This window comes from Lycorma delicatula, chromosome 2 (assembly GCF_047948215.1).
Source record: "Lycorma delicatula isolate Av1 chromosome 2, ASM4794821v1, whole genome shotgun sequence".
Lineage (NCBI taxonomy): Eukaryota > Metazoa > Arthropoda > Insecta > Hemiptera > Fulgoridae > Lycorma > Lycorma delicatula.
The window spans coordinates 76,709,145-76,728,740 of NC_134456.1; the positions used below are offsets into that span (position 1 = coordinate 76,709,145).

Genomic DNA, 19,596 nt, shown 5'->3' on the forward strand with positions numbered 1-19,596 from the left:
GTTATGAGATTTTAATGTAGTTTGCATAAGTTTGTAGGAAACCATTCTAAGAACAAGTTTTACAGTACTTACACATCAGAAAATCAAGTCACAGAATAAATGCATAAAAAAACCCCCTAGACTACATAAAACATTCATACAGTATAATGGAGAGCTTTATGAACAAATATATTAAATAAATAATCCACTTGGGTCTGATATTTTATAGAACTGATAAAGGATTTTTCAGTTATGTTTGAACATTTTTATATTTCCAGAACTTACATCATAACACTGTCGCAACAATACAATAAACAAAAATCTCTTTAGCAAGCAATCATCTTCAGAACTTTAATATTTTTAATTGCTTGCTTGTATAAGGTAAAAAAAGTAAAAACAACCATGTTGTGATTTAATCAAATTTTATTTAAAAATCAAAACCATAAACGAGCCTCGTTTTAGGAGGCGTCAGCGTGGCCAACTGGTAAAACAGGACGATGATTCTTCAATAAGTAATCAGCAAATTCAGCATATGGAGCCTTCTTCAACTTTGATTCCTTCCAGAGATCAGGCGTGAGGTATGCATACGTCTTGGCAATGGCTGCATATGTTGCTTTTGCTACAAAAAATTAAAACAAAACAAATTTCAACAACAAAACTAAATAAATCTGAACATCTAAATAAAATTACTGTAACTGACTGGTGTAACAACTCCAATGAAGACCAAGCATGACTACTTTTAAAAAAATCTGAATTAACTAGTGTATTTCAATTCTTTAATAATAAATTAAGTACAGTGTTTAATAATTAGTAAAACATTTAATTGTCAAATATAACTTTTATAATATATAAATTCACTACATAAAATAAATCAACCTGTTAACCATAACAAAACTTGAAGAAAAAAAAAAGCTTTACTCAAGGCAACTTTATCGGCTCAGACATGTTTAGCCATCATTTGCAATCATCTGGTGGAAACCGCAAAAGTTTTAAACATTGTATCATCATTGCCATTTTCATTCTATCTTAAAATAAAAGAACTCTCAAAACAAGTTTTATCAGCAGACAAATTTGATGAAATATTAATACATTAACTATTTTTAACAAAGAAAACTTATATTTTATATTAACAAACAAATTTTTGTTTTAGTCTTAACTAAATCACCAGTTCTAGCAGCTTCTATTTAATGCATACTGCTCGAAACACATCAGTATCATTTCCAATGAACTATGCCATACTTTATTATAACCTTAATATCATGGTTAACAGAATATTGAAAATTATCAGGACCTAAAACAAAGATAATACAGAACTAACATTAATCTTAAAATACTATGAAAGTTTGTGAAAAACACCTACCATACCATAATATGCAGAGTAACATTATTTTTAAAAAGAAAAGTTCACAAAATGAAAACTGTTATAAAATTTATTTACTTCACTGAGATAATTACAGGTTTTATACAGTCAGTTATAGCAACCTTTTTATGATGAAAATTTCAATTTGTGCATTTCTCGTTTTCTTGAAGTGGCATTTATTCATAATGAGAAAAATGCAACACTAGAATTTTTGAATTCAGAACCTTTTGGATGAAAGGCAGAGACGACTCTACTACATAGTGGTGTTGCAATCACATTAACATTTACATTTATCATACACAATTTAATAAAAGTATTTTTCTTGTGCTAGAATAGTTAAATGTGCTAACACAGAAACTATTTAAAAATATATAAAACAAAATTAATACACAAGTATTATAATAAAACATATATAGAATGAGCATAAATTAATCAGGGCATTTTAGAAAAAAAAGAAAAGAAAAAAAGCAATGCACTTGCTTCAAACAAATTACACTTTTTTTTGCATGTAAAAATGTCTAGATAATACTTAATTTGATGCCACACATTATGAAAAATATCTAGACTTATTCCATTAATTACACCTCCGATTCTTCTTTTTAGTTCATTGATGTTGACAACCTTTGTTACATACAGATTGTCTTTGACAAATCCCAAAAGAAAGAAATCAAGTAGTATAATGTCAGGGGATTTCTTCAACAGCTAATCAACATTGAGAAATTGTTCATGTAGCTAAACCCTAATATGTAAACTCCTGAGGTAGACACAATCTTGGAAGTAAATGCTAGGTTGCTGATGTTAAGGTAACTTTTTTTTTGGCTTAGCTTCTGGGAATTACCGTTCAGGTATTACTTCAGGGGATGAATGAGGATATGTATATGTGTAAATGAAGTGTAGTCTTCTACAGTACAGTCTCAGTTCAACGATTCCTGAGATGTGTGGTTAATTGAAACCCAACTACAAAAAACAATCTACAATCTAGTATTCAAATCCATATAAAAGTAACTGCCTTTACTAGAGACTTGAACGCTGGAACTCTTGACTTCCAAATCAGCTGATTTGAGAAGATGTACCACTAGACCAATACGGTGGATTATGTTAAGGTAACTAGTGCAATAAATGTTGGCTTGGCGAAGTAAAATGTTCCAATCACTTCTTAAGCAGTCAATGTACAACAAATGTTAATTTTCAGGCTATTACATGTTTGTCCAAATGGCATTAGGGTTCTCAACTCCAAATCCAACTGTTATGATTAGAAACACAGCTTTGTTAGATTACTTTTTCTAAAAATGTGTTATCTTTGTTTTACTTAAGTCCAAGCAAAATTGTAACAGCATGGTTTATTATAATCTTGCAACCGAAGAAACTGAATTTTTGTAAAGTTTTAGTTGCTTGTGTAGAACGTTAAAAATTGTCACTTCAGTATTCACAGTACTAACTTGCATGATGAGTTGATTTACCCGGGCTTCTCTGAAAAGTTTTCTTACTTTATTCACAACTTCCTCAGAGATAGGATGTTGCCCAACACCTTTTTTGTGTACACTTTCTGTATCCTTAAACTGCTGATACCAACAGTTAAAATCATTATTAGGAGGATCATGGCTGTACTCTTTAATGAAAACATCTACAAACAGTAATAAAATCTGCTTTCACGATATCATAGTATGCACACTACTTTCTAATGCACAGCAGCCATTGCTTAACTGACACCCCCCCCCCCCCATGGACGGGGGGTTGTCAGTTTTGTTACATCACACTGGTGTGTTAATTCAAAGTCATCAGTAATCAGTGCCTATACTAAGTTTGGAAAAAATCAATACTTGCTACATTGGTTTGGCAATTTTTAATTAACCCATAAAAGAACTGAATAATCTGTGTTCACCTGTACTTGAGTGTACAATCTTTTTTAAATTAAAATCAAACCTTTGCCATAAAAAATAGAAATTATTAAGAGTTAACAATAAATTTTAGAACAGACTCAGACATGTCATATATACCATCACAGAAAATTTCCGGTAGAAACCATAAAAGTTTAAAACCAATCACTGCCAGACATACTCTTCAATAAAAATCCGTAATACTTAGAACTACTGCCAATTAAAATGACTTAACATCGTAATTGTACATGAAAAAGAAACTATAATCAAACATATTGCAGTTGCATCAGAAAACTCGATGAAAGTAAAATAACCCTTCGTGGGTGGAAATCCATATATGGGCTGCGTGTACATACGCTGGAGGGTAGAAACCCATATATGAGTCTCTGAATGTGACCGGCTATTTGTCTTCCAATCATTTTGGGACGGGAATTCCTGTTACAATGTGACTGGGAACCATTTTACTTCAGTTATCTATCAGATGAGTTCAATGACCGTGCGTATGTAACAAGACTAAGTGCATTATTTTTTCTCTCATTTTTAAGCAATTTGTTTACAAACTGTTCCTTCCACAACATGGCTTGCTTTATTTGAATTCAAACAAAATTTTTGAGACAAAAATTCAGAAGGAAATGAATAAAAACATTTATATTATAACATAAACCACATTATACTATTCCCTACCTATGTGCACTACTTCTTCAAAATTGCTCTATTGTTATTATACTACCATCAATGTTACTCCTGTTACTATTATTATTCAGTATCTTTTACAAGAAAAGAACTTATGTAAAACATAACCAGAATCATCACCTATAGTTTGCAAATTCTAGTGTGCTTGGTTAGACTTGTGCCGTTTTCGTGCAAACTTTTGTTGCAAGATAATTAAACAAAATTCCTTAACCAATTAATGGCAGCATTCAGCAAAAGAACAAGATATATGTTGTTTTTATGCATGAATGCATCTTTTAAGTTACTTTAGTTTTTGCATGACCTTTTTTTTGAAAATGTCTTCCACCCATAGCCATAAATCATTACCGCACATAAAGGGATAAATGCTTTTCTACTCCCAAGTTAAAAGTTCTATATTAACAAAAAGGAAAAAAATATTACCAAGAAAATGTTATCATATAAATTATAATTGCCACTTACAAGCAATTAAAATTAATGGATTATTAAAGTTGGCTCAGACATGTTCAACCATCATTGAAAAATCTCTGGTGGAAACCGCAAAAGTTTTAGATAAAAGTATCATCATAGCCAACTATTTGAAAATGCTTTAAAACAAAAACACAAAAAGTTTTATTTGTTCATTTTGACTTTTTTCTATTCCTTGATAAAAAAGTTTATATATCATTCAAGAACAAATGTATGATCAATTAAGCTGTCATTGGAAACCACAAGTTTTCAGCTGTTGTATAATCAATGCTAATGAAATTTTGCTTAACTAATGCAACTTACACTATATTGTCACTTTTTTAACGCACTGTTAATATGCATAATCATATTTATTGATACTTAATAAATATTAAAATGTTAAATGAAAAGAAAATACAGGTTGGCTCAGACACACTCAGCCATCATTGATAAATTTCTGGTGGAAACCGCAAAAGATTTTAAGAGAAGTATCATCACAGCCAACAAAATATTTAAGCACGCAACATGACATTCAGCCATCATATTAAATTCTCTGAAGGGAACTAAAGTTTTTAATTAATTTACCATCAATCTGTAATCAGATTCTAAATTATTTTGGTTTCTCATAGCTTTCATTATCAAATAGTATATTCTAAATTATATATATATTTAATAGCATTTACATAAAAAAAAAAAAAAACACCTTCAGGAAGTTTTAATCAAGTTTACTAATCAAAATTTATGGAAAAGAATTAAAATAAAATAAATTAATTGTATTACATATTCATCTATATTCCTACATTAAATCAAATCTATACACTACACTAATTCACAGAAACGCTGATAAAGAATTATTTTCTTGTTCAGCATAGAGATTCAGTTCTGAATGTGTAATACTAGACTAAATGTAGTGAACAATAACAAAACTTAATGAGTGTACTCTTGTACATCATCCAACAGGATATGGTGTTAAATCCTGTGTTAATAAATTATTAAAAATAAAAACCTTAATTTAATTAACTCTTTATGGCAAAAGAGGTTAGATATCCTCCATGATAAATACTATATTATCCATGATAAATGGAAATTAAAATAAAAGAAGTATGTGACCCAATGAAAATAACAGCAAAGTAGTATCACAGCAGGAAGAAAAACAAAATTTAATCTTAAGAAAAGCTGTCTTAATTAATGCACTGTTGTTCTTAGAGTTTATATATATTTTTTTTTAATTTGGCTCAGACATGTTCAGCCATCATCAGTACACCTCCGGTGGAAACCGCAAAAGTCTAAAACTGAGTATCATCATTGCCAAAACTTCATATTTTCAGTAAATTAAATAAAACATATACAAGTTATATTATCTTTGGTAATTCTCACCAAAATTTCCAAGTGTACCGGTAGAACCTCTGGCAGATGTATAGCAATCCTCAATACCAGCCATCTGCAGTAACTTTTTTGGAACTGGTGCACCAACAATACCAGTTCCTCTTGGTGCAGGAATTAAACGTACTTGTACAGAACCACATTTGCCTGTAACCTAAAATGAAAAATATGAATCCACTTAAAATTTATTTGATTTACATTACAGCTAATTGATTTTAATTGGCACAAATCTTTCCTTTTTTATTTCAGCTTCAAGGGATTCAAACAATCTAATTTTGATAACAAAAGCATTTCAATTTAACATTTTTAATCACTACCTAAATTTATACAATACAAAATCTAAACTTATTCTTTTATAATACATCAATAGTACTGTTTATACCAAAAAATCTTAATTAAAAAAAAGAGAATTATATAATATAAAAATGAACCTTGATTATACTAACTGTACATAATTTATTATAATTTGATAGTAATTCTCTACATCGTAAAATTAATCGGGTGTTTGAACTAAATCTTATTACTAGGCTCCTGTTGTGCTGCATATATTATTGTTTTGTTTATTCAGGAGGCATAAACTGACCAGCATGAATTGGTGCCAATGAGTTAAGACATGGCTACAGCAACTTTTGTAGATTAGAATTATCTGTTAAGTACGTGTGGCTTTTGTTAAAGCATACAGAAACTGGAAAACTGATGGTATAAGTAGATAAGACTATTTTCATACTATTTGGCAGGGTGCAATGAGACTAATAAAACTTCCTTGTACAAATGCCGGGGATCCTGCATTTGTACAAGAAAATGTACATAAGCACCACCCTCAGCCTATCCCAACTCTGCTAAATGGTATAAAAGACTACATTCAAAACTGTCCACATATATTCAAAATTTGGTGAGGCTACCAAAAGAACAAGTTGCCATTTCAAGGTGAACCATTCGCAGAAAATCGAAATCTTATGGGGACTGGCAAAATGAGTAACAAGAAATTTTATAGTACAGTTCATCATATAGAAGCGACTTCAGCGATTTCATGTGGTATTGGCTGATAGTCAATATAGATCCATTATAGATTTAATAAAGCAGTACTGGCCATCCTGACCGTGCAGGGGAAGACATGCACCATGTGAGTTGCGGTCACCATATCACCCCATCCATACCTTGGCCCTTACCAGAAGTCACCTTCAAACTTCAGCAAAAGTCATCTCTCAGCCTTGTTCTTGCCTTAATCAGGATGCCACCGATGCGAATGCCACACGTGACATTTCCATCGGTGTACTATACCCCCCCAAAAAACACCTCTCACGTAAGTCTCAAACAAGAGTGAGTAAAAAAAATATGGAAAGGAACTGAAATCCAATACCTACCCCCAGGTAAAAAAGCAAGTTCAACATGCAATTACAACAAAAACTTAAAACTTACCAAGCATAAAGCAAACAAAAGAACGCGGGAAGGCCCACGATGCCCTTGGCAATCCTTTCTTTTGCCACGTTGTGTATAAAATTCAACTACCTATTCATGAAAAAATTGTGTATAAAATTCAACAACCTTTTATGAGTAGGACCTTAAAAAAGGATACTTAAAAAACAAAATCACTTTTTTTATTAAAGCTTTTCAGATTTTAGTAGTAATGATGCCTAGCAGTTTCCCCAGGGCTGTTGGCAAAACCTAAACTCAAAATTTATAAGGAACATCTTAAAGTTCTATAGTTTTAAAGGAGACGAGCATACTTCATCCTATTAGAAGATAGCAATTTTCCGGAAGACAAATTTACTCTGAGTAAAGAATCAAAAGACTCATTTTCATTGAAGATTGTTTTCCAATATTTATTCACGCTTTTATTACATTAGAATCTCACTGCTTATGTAATATATGAAGGGTATGGTATCCACCAGCAGATTTTTAACTAATAATTCCTAATAAAAATTGTAAGTATTTTTATTCTTTCCTGGCTCCAAAGTTGGCCTTTCTTGTTCTCCTCAAATCCTGAATATCCATTCATCCACCATAATTCTACTATACTGTTAATGAATTCGAGATAAAATTCCAATCCACTACAGAACTGGCCCAGGTAAACATTAAAATTCTGCTCAATTGTCCAAAAATAAAATGATATACTCATTTGCAATTCATTTCAAGATATAGGCAGGAGAATCTATAAATTGGAAAATCTATGCCTGAAAAACAACAAAATATTTCCCTCAAATGGGATTAAGATGTCTTAAATGGCTTTTACTAAAAAAAATCCTATTCCAGCTAGTTAACTGGTATATGAACAATTTTAAACAATTATGATGGCTTATTGCATTAGTTTTGTAGAATTCTTCAATAATATAAACTGTGACTTTGAAATACACATCACAAAATCATATTAACTGTCAGATCCTAAATTAAGTTCACCATAGTATTTTATTATTGGGTTTTTAATGCATGATAGCACTAGCCAGGAAAAAATAAACTACTGAACAATAAGTAAACTAAAAACCAACAGTGTAATGCATATAAAAAACAATTAGCACTAAACTAGATATAAAAAAACTCAATTTCAAAAGTAATGTAAAGTTTTCCAGAACATGCAAGTACAATCTGATTATGAATAACCTTGTGGAAATTTATCTAGTACTGTAATTTATTAATCGTTAACATTTTAATTACTTCTCTTAAGCAAATAGAAAGTATTTCTGACACGACTAATTTTATTTAATTACATACCTTGCACGGCACAGTATGTGGTTTTCCGATCTTATTACCCCAATAACCTCGTCTTACTGGAACAACAGAAAGTTTTGCTAATATAATAGCACCTCTAATCGCTGTTGCTACTTCTTTGCTGCACTTGACTCCCAATCCAATATGCCCATTTGAATCTCCAATGGCTGGAAAACACAAACATACACTTCCACTTCGTTAACAAGACAATAATCACAACATACAATTAACATTCAAAATTATAAGCATAGAATATTTTTTTAAAAAAGGTCTATAAATTTTAATGACCTAAGCCCAATACATACGGGAATTTTAGATTGAATGATAAGAGATAAAAAATTTGAATCCCTTTAATATTATCCAAATCCTCAAGGTTTGACATACTACAAGGAGTATGTAAAATACAATTTGGCACAACTCATTGTCAGACAAAGGTACTAGAAATTCCTGAATTATGAAAGTCCAATATAAATTTTTTTATACTGCCCTACTGTGTTCTGAAAGTAAGTATGTTATTCTCTGTTTGAAACTCAAAAATACCTTCCTGATTAACATTTTCAATGTTTTGGATTTTTTTTAGACATATTTTCCTTATAATAGGGTGGAATAGATTTTCGGTCTGCATTGCTTCTAATAAAATTGGTCACCTCTTTCATATGTGTAGATAACACGCCAATATTTGGTTGAAAATTGTCCAACCATCTCTCAGTAAAAACCACTTTCTTTTCTTCTTTCAGATTTATAATCCATGTGCAAAAACACAGATGAGCTTCTTCAAAATTCAACCACCTACAAGGACGTTGGAAAACTGGTTGGTACCATTTGTATCAGCTCTTACATCAATGAATAAGTTTGTAACCTGTTAATTTTTCAACAAAGCAGATTGGAGCAGACTTGAAGGAGTTTCTAAAGATTTTGAAAGTGCAGGAGTTTCTGAACTTTAAATATGCACATCATTTTAAACCATTCGAAGCATTACTTCCATTTGTCCAGCTGATCCAGCCTTTACTGGTCAGAGCAGGCTGGCGAGTCAGTTCATTGGGAATTCTTAAAATTCTGGAGTAGTTATAAGATAAATTTAATAAAAGACTAATGAATATTCAGAAAGGTTGAAGAAAGCATTTTATCAATGTGTATTTGTATATATTATATATACACTATGTATTATAAAACTCTAACATACCTTATTAACTGATATAATAAAGTTTGTTTTTAACCAATACAGATTTGTTAATACCAATCATTCATAAACTGAATTTTTTTTATTTGGCTTTTTTCTGGGTGAAAAACGCTTCGGCATTATCATTGCCCAAACACGAAGTATATGTTGCAAAACTAAATTTTTAAAATTCCGTTATAAAAAAAAAACTGAGACCTATCATCTCTCAGTTTTCTTATGTTCTTGGGGGAACCACTTGAACTAGTTACTTACTACCATATTGATCAGAAAAGGCAAGACCTTATTAAGGGAGCCAAACTTCCAGATTGTTTCAGAAAATAACGAATCTAATATTTTGTATTTTAGGTCTGATGCTTTGCAATTCTCTTCCGCAAAACTTTTATCATCAGACAAAACTGACCAAGGTCTTTTCATTAGACAAATATTGGTTTTTTTAGATGGACCACCAACCATTCACTGAAGAATTAATTTCAGGACGTGAAATTTTGGTCCCATGAGAACCGGTGATATAACGACCATTCCAGCAGAGCTAAATACAACTGGGTTGGCCCAGGTACTCAGAGGACATCATTCGAGACACTATATAGCACCATTCATCCATCAGATGATAATTTCCACCTTGCGTTGTGTTTTGTAAGGTGTCCCAACGTCACAGAGTGTAAGTGAAAAAGGAAGTAGAGCAGAATGTTGTGTAAGGGTATATGTTGTAATTCATGTAGTGTTCTTGTTCTTGGTGTAATGTATGTGTTCAGTGATAAGTGTTCTGGGCGTAGTGGCAAGAAAAGAATGAGGCTCTCAGTCGGGGATAAGCTGATCTTAATGCTGCTTAAAAAATATTATACAAAAGCACCCATTTGGATTTACACACACATTCATAGTTATTTTAATAGAATTTTATAATAAATTACTCAGAAAGATGTATCATCGTTTAAAAAAAAAAATTAAATATATATAATCTAAAAATGGTATACTTACACTTTAAATATGATGCGCATCCAAGTATTTTTGGCATTAAAAATGGTTACGTTTGATTTTGATGATACATTTCAACTTTAGTTTCAGACAGCATTTTAATTCAAACAGATTTTTAGATCTACTGTTCAAATATAGCCACAAAAGCCAATTTTGGTATCGTTTTAGTCAGACCTATCAGTCCTAAGGATTGTGAATTGGCATATTGCTTAATTAAGCAGTGTGCCAACTCACAATCTTTTTTATACTTACTCAAGAGTTTAATCTTAAAGTTAAAATTTATACTGAAGTTTGATAGCAAAGAAACCTCATGTGCAATTTTCAATTTTTTATCTGGACCCCAACAATATTCTTTAAAGGGTAAGCTACCAATGATATTTTGTAAAAAATAACTATACTCTTTTTTTTAAAAGCAAAGAAAATATTGAGGCCAAGAAACTCTTCCTTCTTTGAGAAATTATACTATGAAAAAAGAATTTTGTTCATTAGCATTCAATTACATTGGGCTACAAAGCATACATGAACAAAATCATATTGGGTACGTAAACGGCTTTGATTTGTAGGCCAGAACGTACTGAACAATAGTTTTTTTGAAAAACCTAGGACAACCCAGTGCCAAGTAATTTAGAAATAGTAGATGCATGCAAATCAAATGAAAATAAAGAAATGGCAGCCATTTTTAAACTGGATACAATAAAAATTAAAAAAAAATTAGTTTTGTACTACAATAACATAAGGGAATGCACCTACAAAATATGAATTTTTTTCTGTGATGGTCAAGCAACCAATTATTTCTTTTCTGGACAATTTGCAATGGATTGACACTTTTCAGTGAGTACAAGGGTAATTAAAAATAATATATAACTCCTATGTTTCAGAAACATAACTACTGACAAATGCAGTGTATAGAGAACTTACAAGATATGCTAAAGGAGCCTATATATAAAAATGTCATATATATATATATATTATCAATTTTTGCAATAATATATTCTCCAAGAGAATATTTACTTGAAATTGAAAACAATGTAGTACAATAGTGGCACAAAGAATTCTTCACACTAAAATGATAGAAAACCAAAATTTGGTCTCCTAAAAATGTATCTATAGTAGACATGCATTTTTTTTTACAGAGCAGTTCAAAACAAAGCCATAGGTTTGACAGATCCGCTATAACATAATGTAATGTATATTTAGTTTAAACAGGCAGAGGGGTGCAAAAGTAGGTATAAAGTTACATGTGTTAAACAATTTATTATTTGTTACTCAATTACTTACATATTAGTATTTTTCAGATACCCTGGCTGGAAATTTAACCATCAACCAACAGATGTGGATATTCAAACAATACTGAAAGGCTGAGAATGCTGAGATGGTTCAACAAAAATGGGCTACATAATTTGATACACCTCCACCAAGTGGATTAACAATTTACAGATTATGCCATAAATTTGATGAAACTGGCTCCATCTGTAATGTACCAAAGAGTGGTTGACCAGTTAGTGTTACTACCAAAGACAATGAAATATTAGTTGCAAAGTACCCCCCCCAAAAAAAAAAAAACAAATAGGAAAGCTTCTCGTGAGTTAGTCATTCCATGAAGATCTTCAGAGCATCTAATGCAATGTTTAGTTTGAAAATTTATCGGCCAAGATTACTTCATGGATTATTAGATGATTTAGATAGACAATTACAATTATGCAAAGTAAGGTGAATGCAGACAAGGGGATGGCATAATTCGCAAAGAGTCTTGGTCCAATGAAGCGATTTTTAAACTTTCAGGCACTATTAATAGGCAAAACTGCATATATTACGCAAGAAAAAACTTTGTAACAGATGCACGCAAAGAAATTAATAATGATAAAAACCTCTGCGCAAAACTGTGCTTGAGTATAGAAACTAAGAGTGCAGGAATGAGTAAATGCAGAAGGCCGGCAATTTGAACACCTCACAGATTATACTTTAATTGTTATTGTGATCATATCCTTCTAAAGATACTGTTTTGTTTCATGATCAAGTACCGCATTATGTGTAAAACATCACAACTACTAATAAAGAAAACTCCACAACTGTATACCTACTTTTGCACCCACTGGTACCATACAAAGACTTCTGGCCCATGCCAATGTACTTCAGAGTGAATAGCAACAAAAATGGTAAAAAACAAAAAAATCCATTCATACACAGGCAAAAAAATATTTATCTGAGCTTAGTATAATGTAATTATAAAATTTTTTTCAAGTAGTCTAAAATGAAATACAATTTGTAAATTGATGTTATGAACAGCAGTAGTTTGTAAATGCATTATGAGGTAACAAATTTACATATCAGACTTTCAGTCTAGTAGAACTGGTCTGTATAGGGTAGGAACTTGTGCATTAATTACACAATAAAATTTTTTTATTATATTTTTTACACAATTTATTTTTATGCTACATTAATATTCTATCTCGATATCCTTAATATAAACAGTGCAAAAATTGGAGCACAAATATACTCCCTCGATTTTCTAGTGAATGCATTACAAAATGAAAACTTAGCTAAAAAAAAATCCTTATAATATTGTATAATCCGTTAAAAATTGTATAAAAATTAACATCCAATATATGTTTTATACATAAATGAATAGAAAAAAAATTTTGCCAACTTAAATTTTTGAACATAATGTTAGTCGGTAAAAAAATTAAAATAAAGCTTTGACATTAAATACGCATTAATAAGATTTATAGACTTTTTTTTGGGAGAATAGAATTTTTTCTTTTTTGAGAATAAATGAGGCTAAATGTGAAAAAATCTATCTGTACTTAGGAAATTTGACTAGCTGTAACTGTAGTGGATCTGAAACTGTTTAGAATCCACTCTAGCTATCACTCAGTGATAGCTATGAAAAATAAATTACAGTAACAATTAAAATATATATTGACTAAATTATGAAAGAGTGCTACAGCCTCATCAATTTTTTGATGCAGACAATATTGTATAAAGTAAAAGGCAAGACTGTAATTAACCAGAACATATTTGGTTCCCTTAAAAGTTGGAAATAATTTCAATAAACAAATTATGGATTTATAAGAGGTACAACACAACAGCAGTCTGAAAAGTTCTCAGCCTTGTGTCCTTAGGTCACAGCACAAGTCGCATGATCTTCCTGTTGATTCTACTGTTAGAAGGCACCATGAGAAATTGCAAGTCTTTCCATCCAGCAGTTGCCTGTAGGCAGCTGTCTGAATCAATTGTGGTGCATGTTGTTGAAAATGAAGAAAATCTAGATTAAATTTCTTTGTAGAAGGTTTTACTTTACGCTGACAAAAATTTATTCAAGAATCGTAATGATGTATGGTGACTTCTCCCTCAATTTGCACTATGAAATGAGTTTAAACATGGCCATGAAAGCATCCAAGATGATCCACAGGAAAAATGTCTGAAAAGTGCAACCACATCGAAAATACACACATGATTTTGGAAGATTGCCGTATGAAAGTGCATGAGATTGCAAAGACTAGAGAAATTTCAAAAGAACATGTCTGTTACATTTTGCATGAAGAATTGCACATGAAAAACCTTTATCCAAAGGTGGTGGGTGCACGTGCTCACAGCAGATAAAAAATGCATTTGCACAAATCTTTCTGAACATTCCTTGATGCATTTTACTGCAAACAAGACTGATTTTCTGCAATGATATGACAATGGATGTAACATGGATTCACCATTACACACCGGAATCAAAACAACAATCCATGCAATGGACAGAAGCCACTCTTCAGCTCAGAAGAAAATGAAGATTGTGCAATCAGCAGCAAAGATGATGGAATTGGCTTTTTGGGATGCAAAAGGAATTTTGTTTATCGACTATCTTGAAAAAGTTAAAACAATAACTGGGGAATACTATTCTAATCTTTTAATAAAGCTGGTTGCAAAAATTTGTGAAAACAGACCCAGCTTGCAGAAGAAAAAAAATTCCCTTCAATCAGGTCACTGCACTTGCCCACTAGTGTCTTGGCGATGGAAAAATTGAGGGATTTGCACTATGAAGTGCTAGAACATTCACTCTATTTTCAAGATTTGGCTCCCTTGAACTTTCTTCTCTTTTGTCCAATTAAAAAGCAATTGCAGCTGTAGATTGAGCACTTTAAAGCACTTCCAGAGAGGGGATAATGGTACTGGAAGAAGATGTATTTAATAATATTAAAGAGCTACTACACCACTAGTAACAGTGGAGCTACTACCATCCTAGTCTCTGATCTTTTGAAATTCCTTATAACATGTAGAACCTATTACTAACATTCAGTATGTGGGTAATACATAATTTTATTATACTGATAAGACTTAAGACATTTTGTAATCAAAATTCACCCAAATTACAACAAAATTGGTTCTTTACTTTTCCTAAATAAAGCTTTTTTTTCTGTTAATCATAATTATTTTGTATGTCATTACCTAAGGCCAGCTCTGCTGTCAAACAGTCAGTTTCATATATATATATGAATGCTAATGAGCAACATTATTTTCAAATGTTATTGGACTCATTGGTTTTATGAAGTAAATATTAACAAGCTGTAAACTAATAAGATATAATTTGTAACCTCAGATGGTGATGCATGTAAAAAAATTTAATCACTAAATATCAGAAAAATTGTGGTGATTATTATCCTCATAGGTTACAATTCTCTCACAATATATAAATAATTTATTTTTATTGCATACCGACAAAAGCCTTAAATCGAGTACGTTGACCAGCCCTGGTCTGTTTTTGCACAGGCATGATCTTTAAAACTTCATCCTTTAATGAGGAACCGATGAAGAAGTCAATGATTTCGAACTCCTGTAAAATTTAATCAATGAATACATTAGGATAATAATGTATTGACAATGGAAAAAAAAATTATATAATATTTATATTTGAAGGTTTTATAAATGCATATTTCAAGTGTTGTGAGGCCTCAGTTGGTGATGCATGTTAATGTAATCACTATTCATTAATAGGTGTAAACATTCATCATCGGCCGATTAATACTGCCTGCTTATTTTATACTTCAGAAGTAAAAAACAGTAACAATTCCTTCTTAGATATTAAAAGGTAAAAACAAATTAAAAACAGGTATATACAGAAAGCAAACATTAACAAAATTAATATTACTAATCAATACATCTATCTAACCAAAACCAAAACTGTTCAATAAATTACTAATGAACTATAAGGACATAGTTTAGAAACATGTTAATAATGATACAGGACGTCCCACTAAGAAACAATTTCAGGATGTTCTAAAAGTGAAAAATCCAGAAAAAGTTCATGTAAACTTAGATCCAGAATATTTTTTAGTTATATACTGTAAAAAATTTGCTTACTTCTGCTCTAAGCGCAAAGAAATCATACTGAAATTTTTCAAACTTAAATTACAGAATAAAATCTGTTTGTTTCAATATTTCTGACCAATGAAACTGTCCAGTAATTTTTGAAAGTTGTTAAAAAAATAAAAGATTAAAGGAAGCAAAATTAATTTGAAAAAATAGTTTAGCTGAAAACACAACTTCATTCTCTGGATAGAAATAGTTTATGCTAAGTATTATACAGGACTAGCGTCTAGTAAGAAAAAATAATACTATAAATTTATTGATTTCAGTTATTCACAATCCCGATTCTCATACAAATAGCAAATTCATTATACCCTGTCATTACCAAAAGTACAATTCAGTTTTGTTTCCACCCTATATCATTAATTATATGAATTATTGTATAATTTACAATTCAGTTTTGTTTCCACCCTATATCATTAATTATATGAATTATTGTATAATTTATTTATTATTATAACTAATTATCATTAGGTCATTCATAAAAAAAAAAACAAACAGCAGGAATACCTCTGAAAATAATTTATAATTAATATAATTATAAATTATGTTATATAATTTATAAAATAATAATCATTAATGCTTCGGCCTATTTATTCATTTGTGTATTAACAAAAAAAAAAAATCTGTAAAACTCCTAAAATTTTATTAACAGTTGTCATATATTATTTTAAACAAGTAAATACATATTTACAGGTGTTAATTTACCTTGATGGGCAGGGAGAACAAGTAAATATCCTCAAGAGTTCGTATTTTTCCATCTCTTACAAGTCGACCCAATTTAGTAACAGGAATCCACTCCTTCTCTGCCTCCTTACCACGTCCACGGCCTCTGCCTCTACCACGCCCACGTCCTCGAAGGCCTCCTCGGCCACCCCCACGACTCCCAAAACCTCCACGGGTACCAAAACCACCTCTGCCGGCTGGAGCAGCGTCCGCCATTTTGCTAATTCAACAAATAAATAAAATCAAGCTAGTATAGCTAATTGATAACTTGTTCCTGATATGCAGTAAAAACAAAGATTCAGTTCCATATGAATACAAAATACACATCTAGTCTTGTTCACAACATTACTTGCAAAAATTTAAACTTTTATTTAAAGAAGGCATTTTTATAAACAATTTTTACAGCTACCTTAAGCATGGTGATCTAATGACTAATACTGCAATGCAATTACAACTGTACTAACGTATTAAAATTTTGGCTCAATTAGATTTAAGAGCCCTTGCAACTTTTAAAAAGTTTAGTTAAAAAATTTACTCTGCATCAGTGACATAACAAAGAAAAATTTAAATCAACTTCAAGTGGTATGAGGAAACAGACTAATGATCTGTTCTCACTCTTGCCAGTTTTGGGTATTTTAGATTACTTTTAAAGTACTATAATAAGAATTCATTATATATATAGTTAGTAGTTCCTAGTAGCTCTTAAATGATATTCAATTAGGAGCTAGTTTGCATACTACACTTATGGCTGAATATTTCAATTTACAAATATAAAAACTATAAAGTTTCACCTAAGTATTATCTACTGTCGTTTATAAATGATAAAGATTCTAAATGAAAAATCAAACTACATATTCCCGTAGCAACAAGGATGTTTTGAATTTGTATCAATGTCTCAAGTATACATTTTAAAATCAGCAATACAAGTTAATCAGACAAGGTTAGCAAACATAACCATTACGTTAATACTGTACAAAGTTCAGTACATAAAACAGTTAGTTACCCATGTTGATATTGTACGAAGTTCAGTATATGGAATCATTAGTTACCCAACATTTAACTAATTACATAATTAACTGTATTTTTTTATTTATGATATCAGTAAACATAAGCTAACACTCGCAAACCTTGTCTAATGTTATTATGTTAATCATCAATAAACAAAAAATTATTCTACCATAGTTTTTAAATGTATATTACCTTCTTATTGTAATAATACTGATGAACGTTTTACTATATTTTTATACAGCCTATTCTAAAGGAAATGGTTAGAATATAGCATCAAATCGTCAATACAACAATCAAAATGATAATTTTTGGCAAAATAAAAATTCACACACATATCAAAGATAATGTTCTTTTCCTGTGACATAATGAGGTATACTCAACATGAGTATCCACCTTACTCTCAATAGCTAGGAATATGCACTTGTCAGGATCCACAAAATGACATTGTCAAATGTTGATAGCCTTCATCTTGAAAGCAATTATACAATCGCAGTCTGAAATAATGAAGTTGCCAGGCTTGATCCATTTATTTCCTACAGCTAAGTAGCAGCTGTTTGTTGTAAACATTCACACCAGTTAATTATTACTCATAAAGATTTAGTAGTTTAATCAATTCATAAGTGCAAATGGGCCATTGAACCCACACCCTGGCTTCTCGCTAAGTAAAACTCTGTTGAGGTACATTATCCCTTCCACTGTACAACTAACTACTAATACTAACTTCACAACCTCATGTAGAATTGCTGCACTTGTATCTTTGCTTTCTAAATTTACATAAGTAATACTGTAACACCTTAGACTGTAATTGATAATTGTACAAATAATAAATGACTGTAGCTGTAGAACAATTTGATTTCTTTCATAAACAATGTGAACTACCATAACTATTGAAAATGTGCACTGCTGCAAATGGTAAGTTAACTTTTTAGAAATGCATTAAAAACTTAATTTTCTGAAAACTAATAATTTCTATTGAATTTGGTTTCACCTTTTCATGAAGCAAAATCCCACCTCTATGTTACAAACTATTGCAAAATGACAGCTTTTAATTAAACTTCTAGACGAATTTCTATAACGACAAAGCACAAATTAAAATACCAGGATATGTTGTGCAATATGAATATTAAGCTTTCACAAAATGTTTAATTATTGTGCCAATCAACATACCACTTTCACAGACTAAATTCAAAGTGATAATTATGAGGACCGATAATCTTATAAAACTCTAATACAGAATGGTGCGATTATTACATTACATTCAATTTCAGCATTCGCGTAACATGTAACGCCAGAGCACGTGCTAACAAATACCCAAATTTGGCAAGCCTAACAAAATTTCTAATTGAATCCCTATAATTCTGTTTTAGTATAATGTGCTTATTCTACCGGAAGCATATTTTAAACAAAATCTGGCATCGCCACGGGATATAGGTAAGACCAACCGTCTATCGAAAGCAGACTACTTGCTGCAGATCAGAAGAAAATTAATTTTAATCAATTAATTACCCACAAAGAATTGATATAATATCTAAAACTTAAATTAAATACAAATCTAAACAAAAAATAATATTAACAACTAATAATACTTAAAAACAAAGAAAATAGATGATCAACCCACCTTATTCTGTCGCAACGGAAACAGAAATGAGTTCCTGGCTGTGCTGCCAACAAGAATAGCCAACAAGAAGAAAAACAAAATCATCGTATTTTGAGGACGTGTGGGAAAATATATTGAATAGATTTTATAAAAATTGTTTATTGTGAACATTATATCCTTAATATACAATAAAGTGGGATATAATAAAATATTGAATACATATATTCATATCTAGATATAATAATCTTCGGTGTTCAATTACTTTTCTATTAAATACAAATTTTTTCTGTAAATTCCTTTCATCAAGTTTAGCAAA

General features: G+C 30.8%; 1 protein-coding gene and 1 non-coding gene across 2 annotated transcripts; both read right to left on the reverse strand.

Annotated features, from left to right (window-relative positions):
* Positions 1-384: 384 nt before the first annotated feature.
* Positions 385-19,364, reverse strand: RpS2 (ribosomal protein S2). The gene is made up of 6 exons (XM_075355572.1): positions 19,302-19,364; positions 16,658-16,895; positions 15,299-15,416; positions 8,446-8,609; positions 5,731-5,890; positions 385-598 (listed from the first exon to the last, which is right to left on the reverse strand). The coding sequence occupies exons 2-6, from the start codon at positions 16,889-16,891 to the stop codon at positions 438-440; spliced, it is 837 nt and encodes a 278-aa protein (XP_075211687.1). The 5' UTR covers positions 16,892-16,895; positions 19,302-19,364; the 3' UTR covers positions 385-437.
* Positions 15,173-15,256, reverse strand: LOC142320689 (small nucleolar RNA Z195/SNORD33/SNORD32 family). The gene has a single exon (XR_012755474.1). It is a non-coding gene; the product is annotated as a small nucleolar RNA Z195/SNORD33/SNORD32 family (small nucleolar RNA).
* Positions 19,365-19,596: the final 232 nt, after the last annotated feature.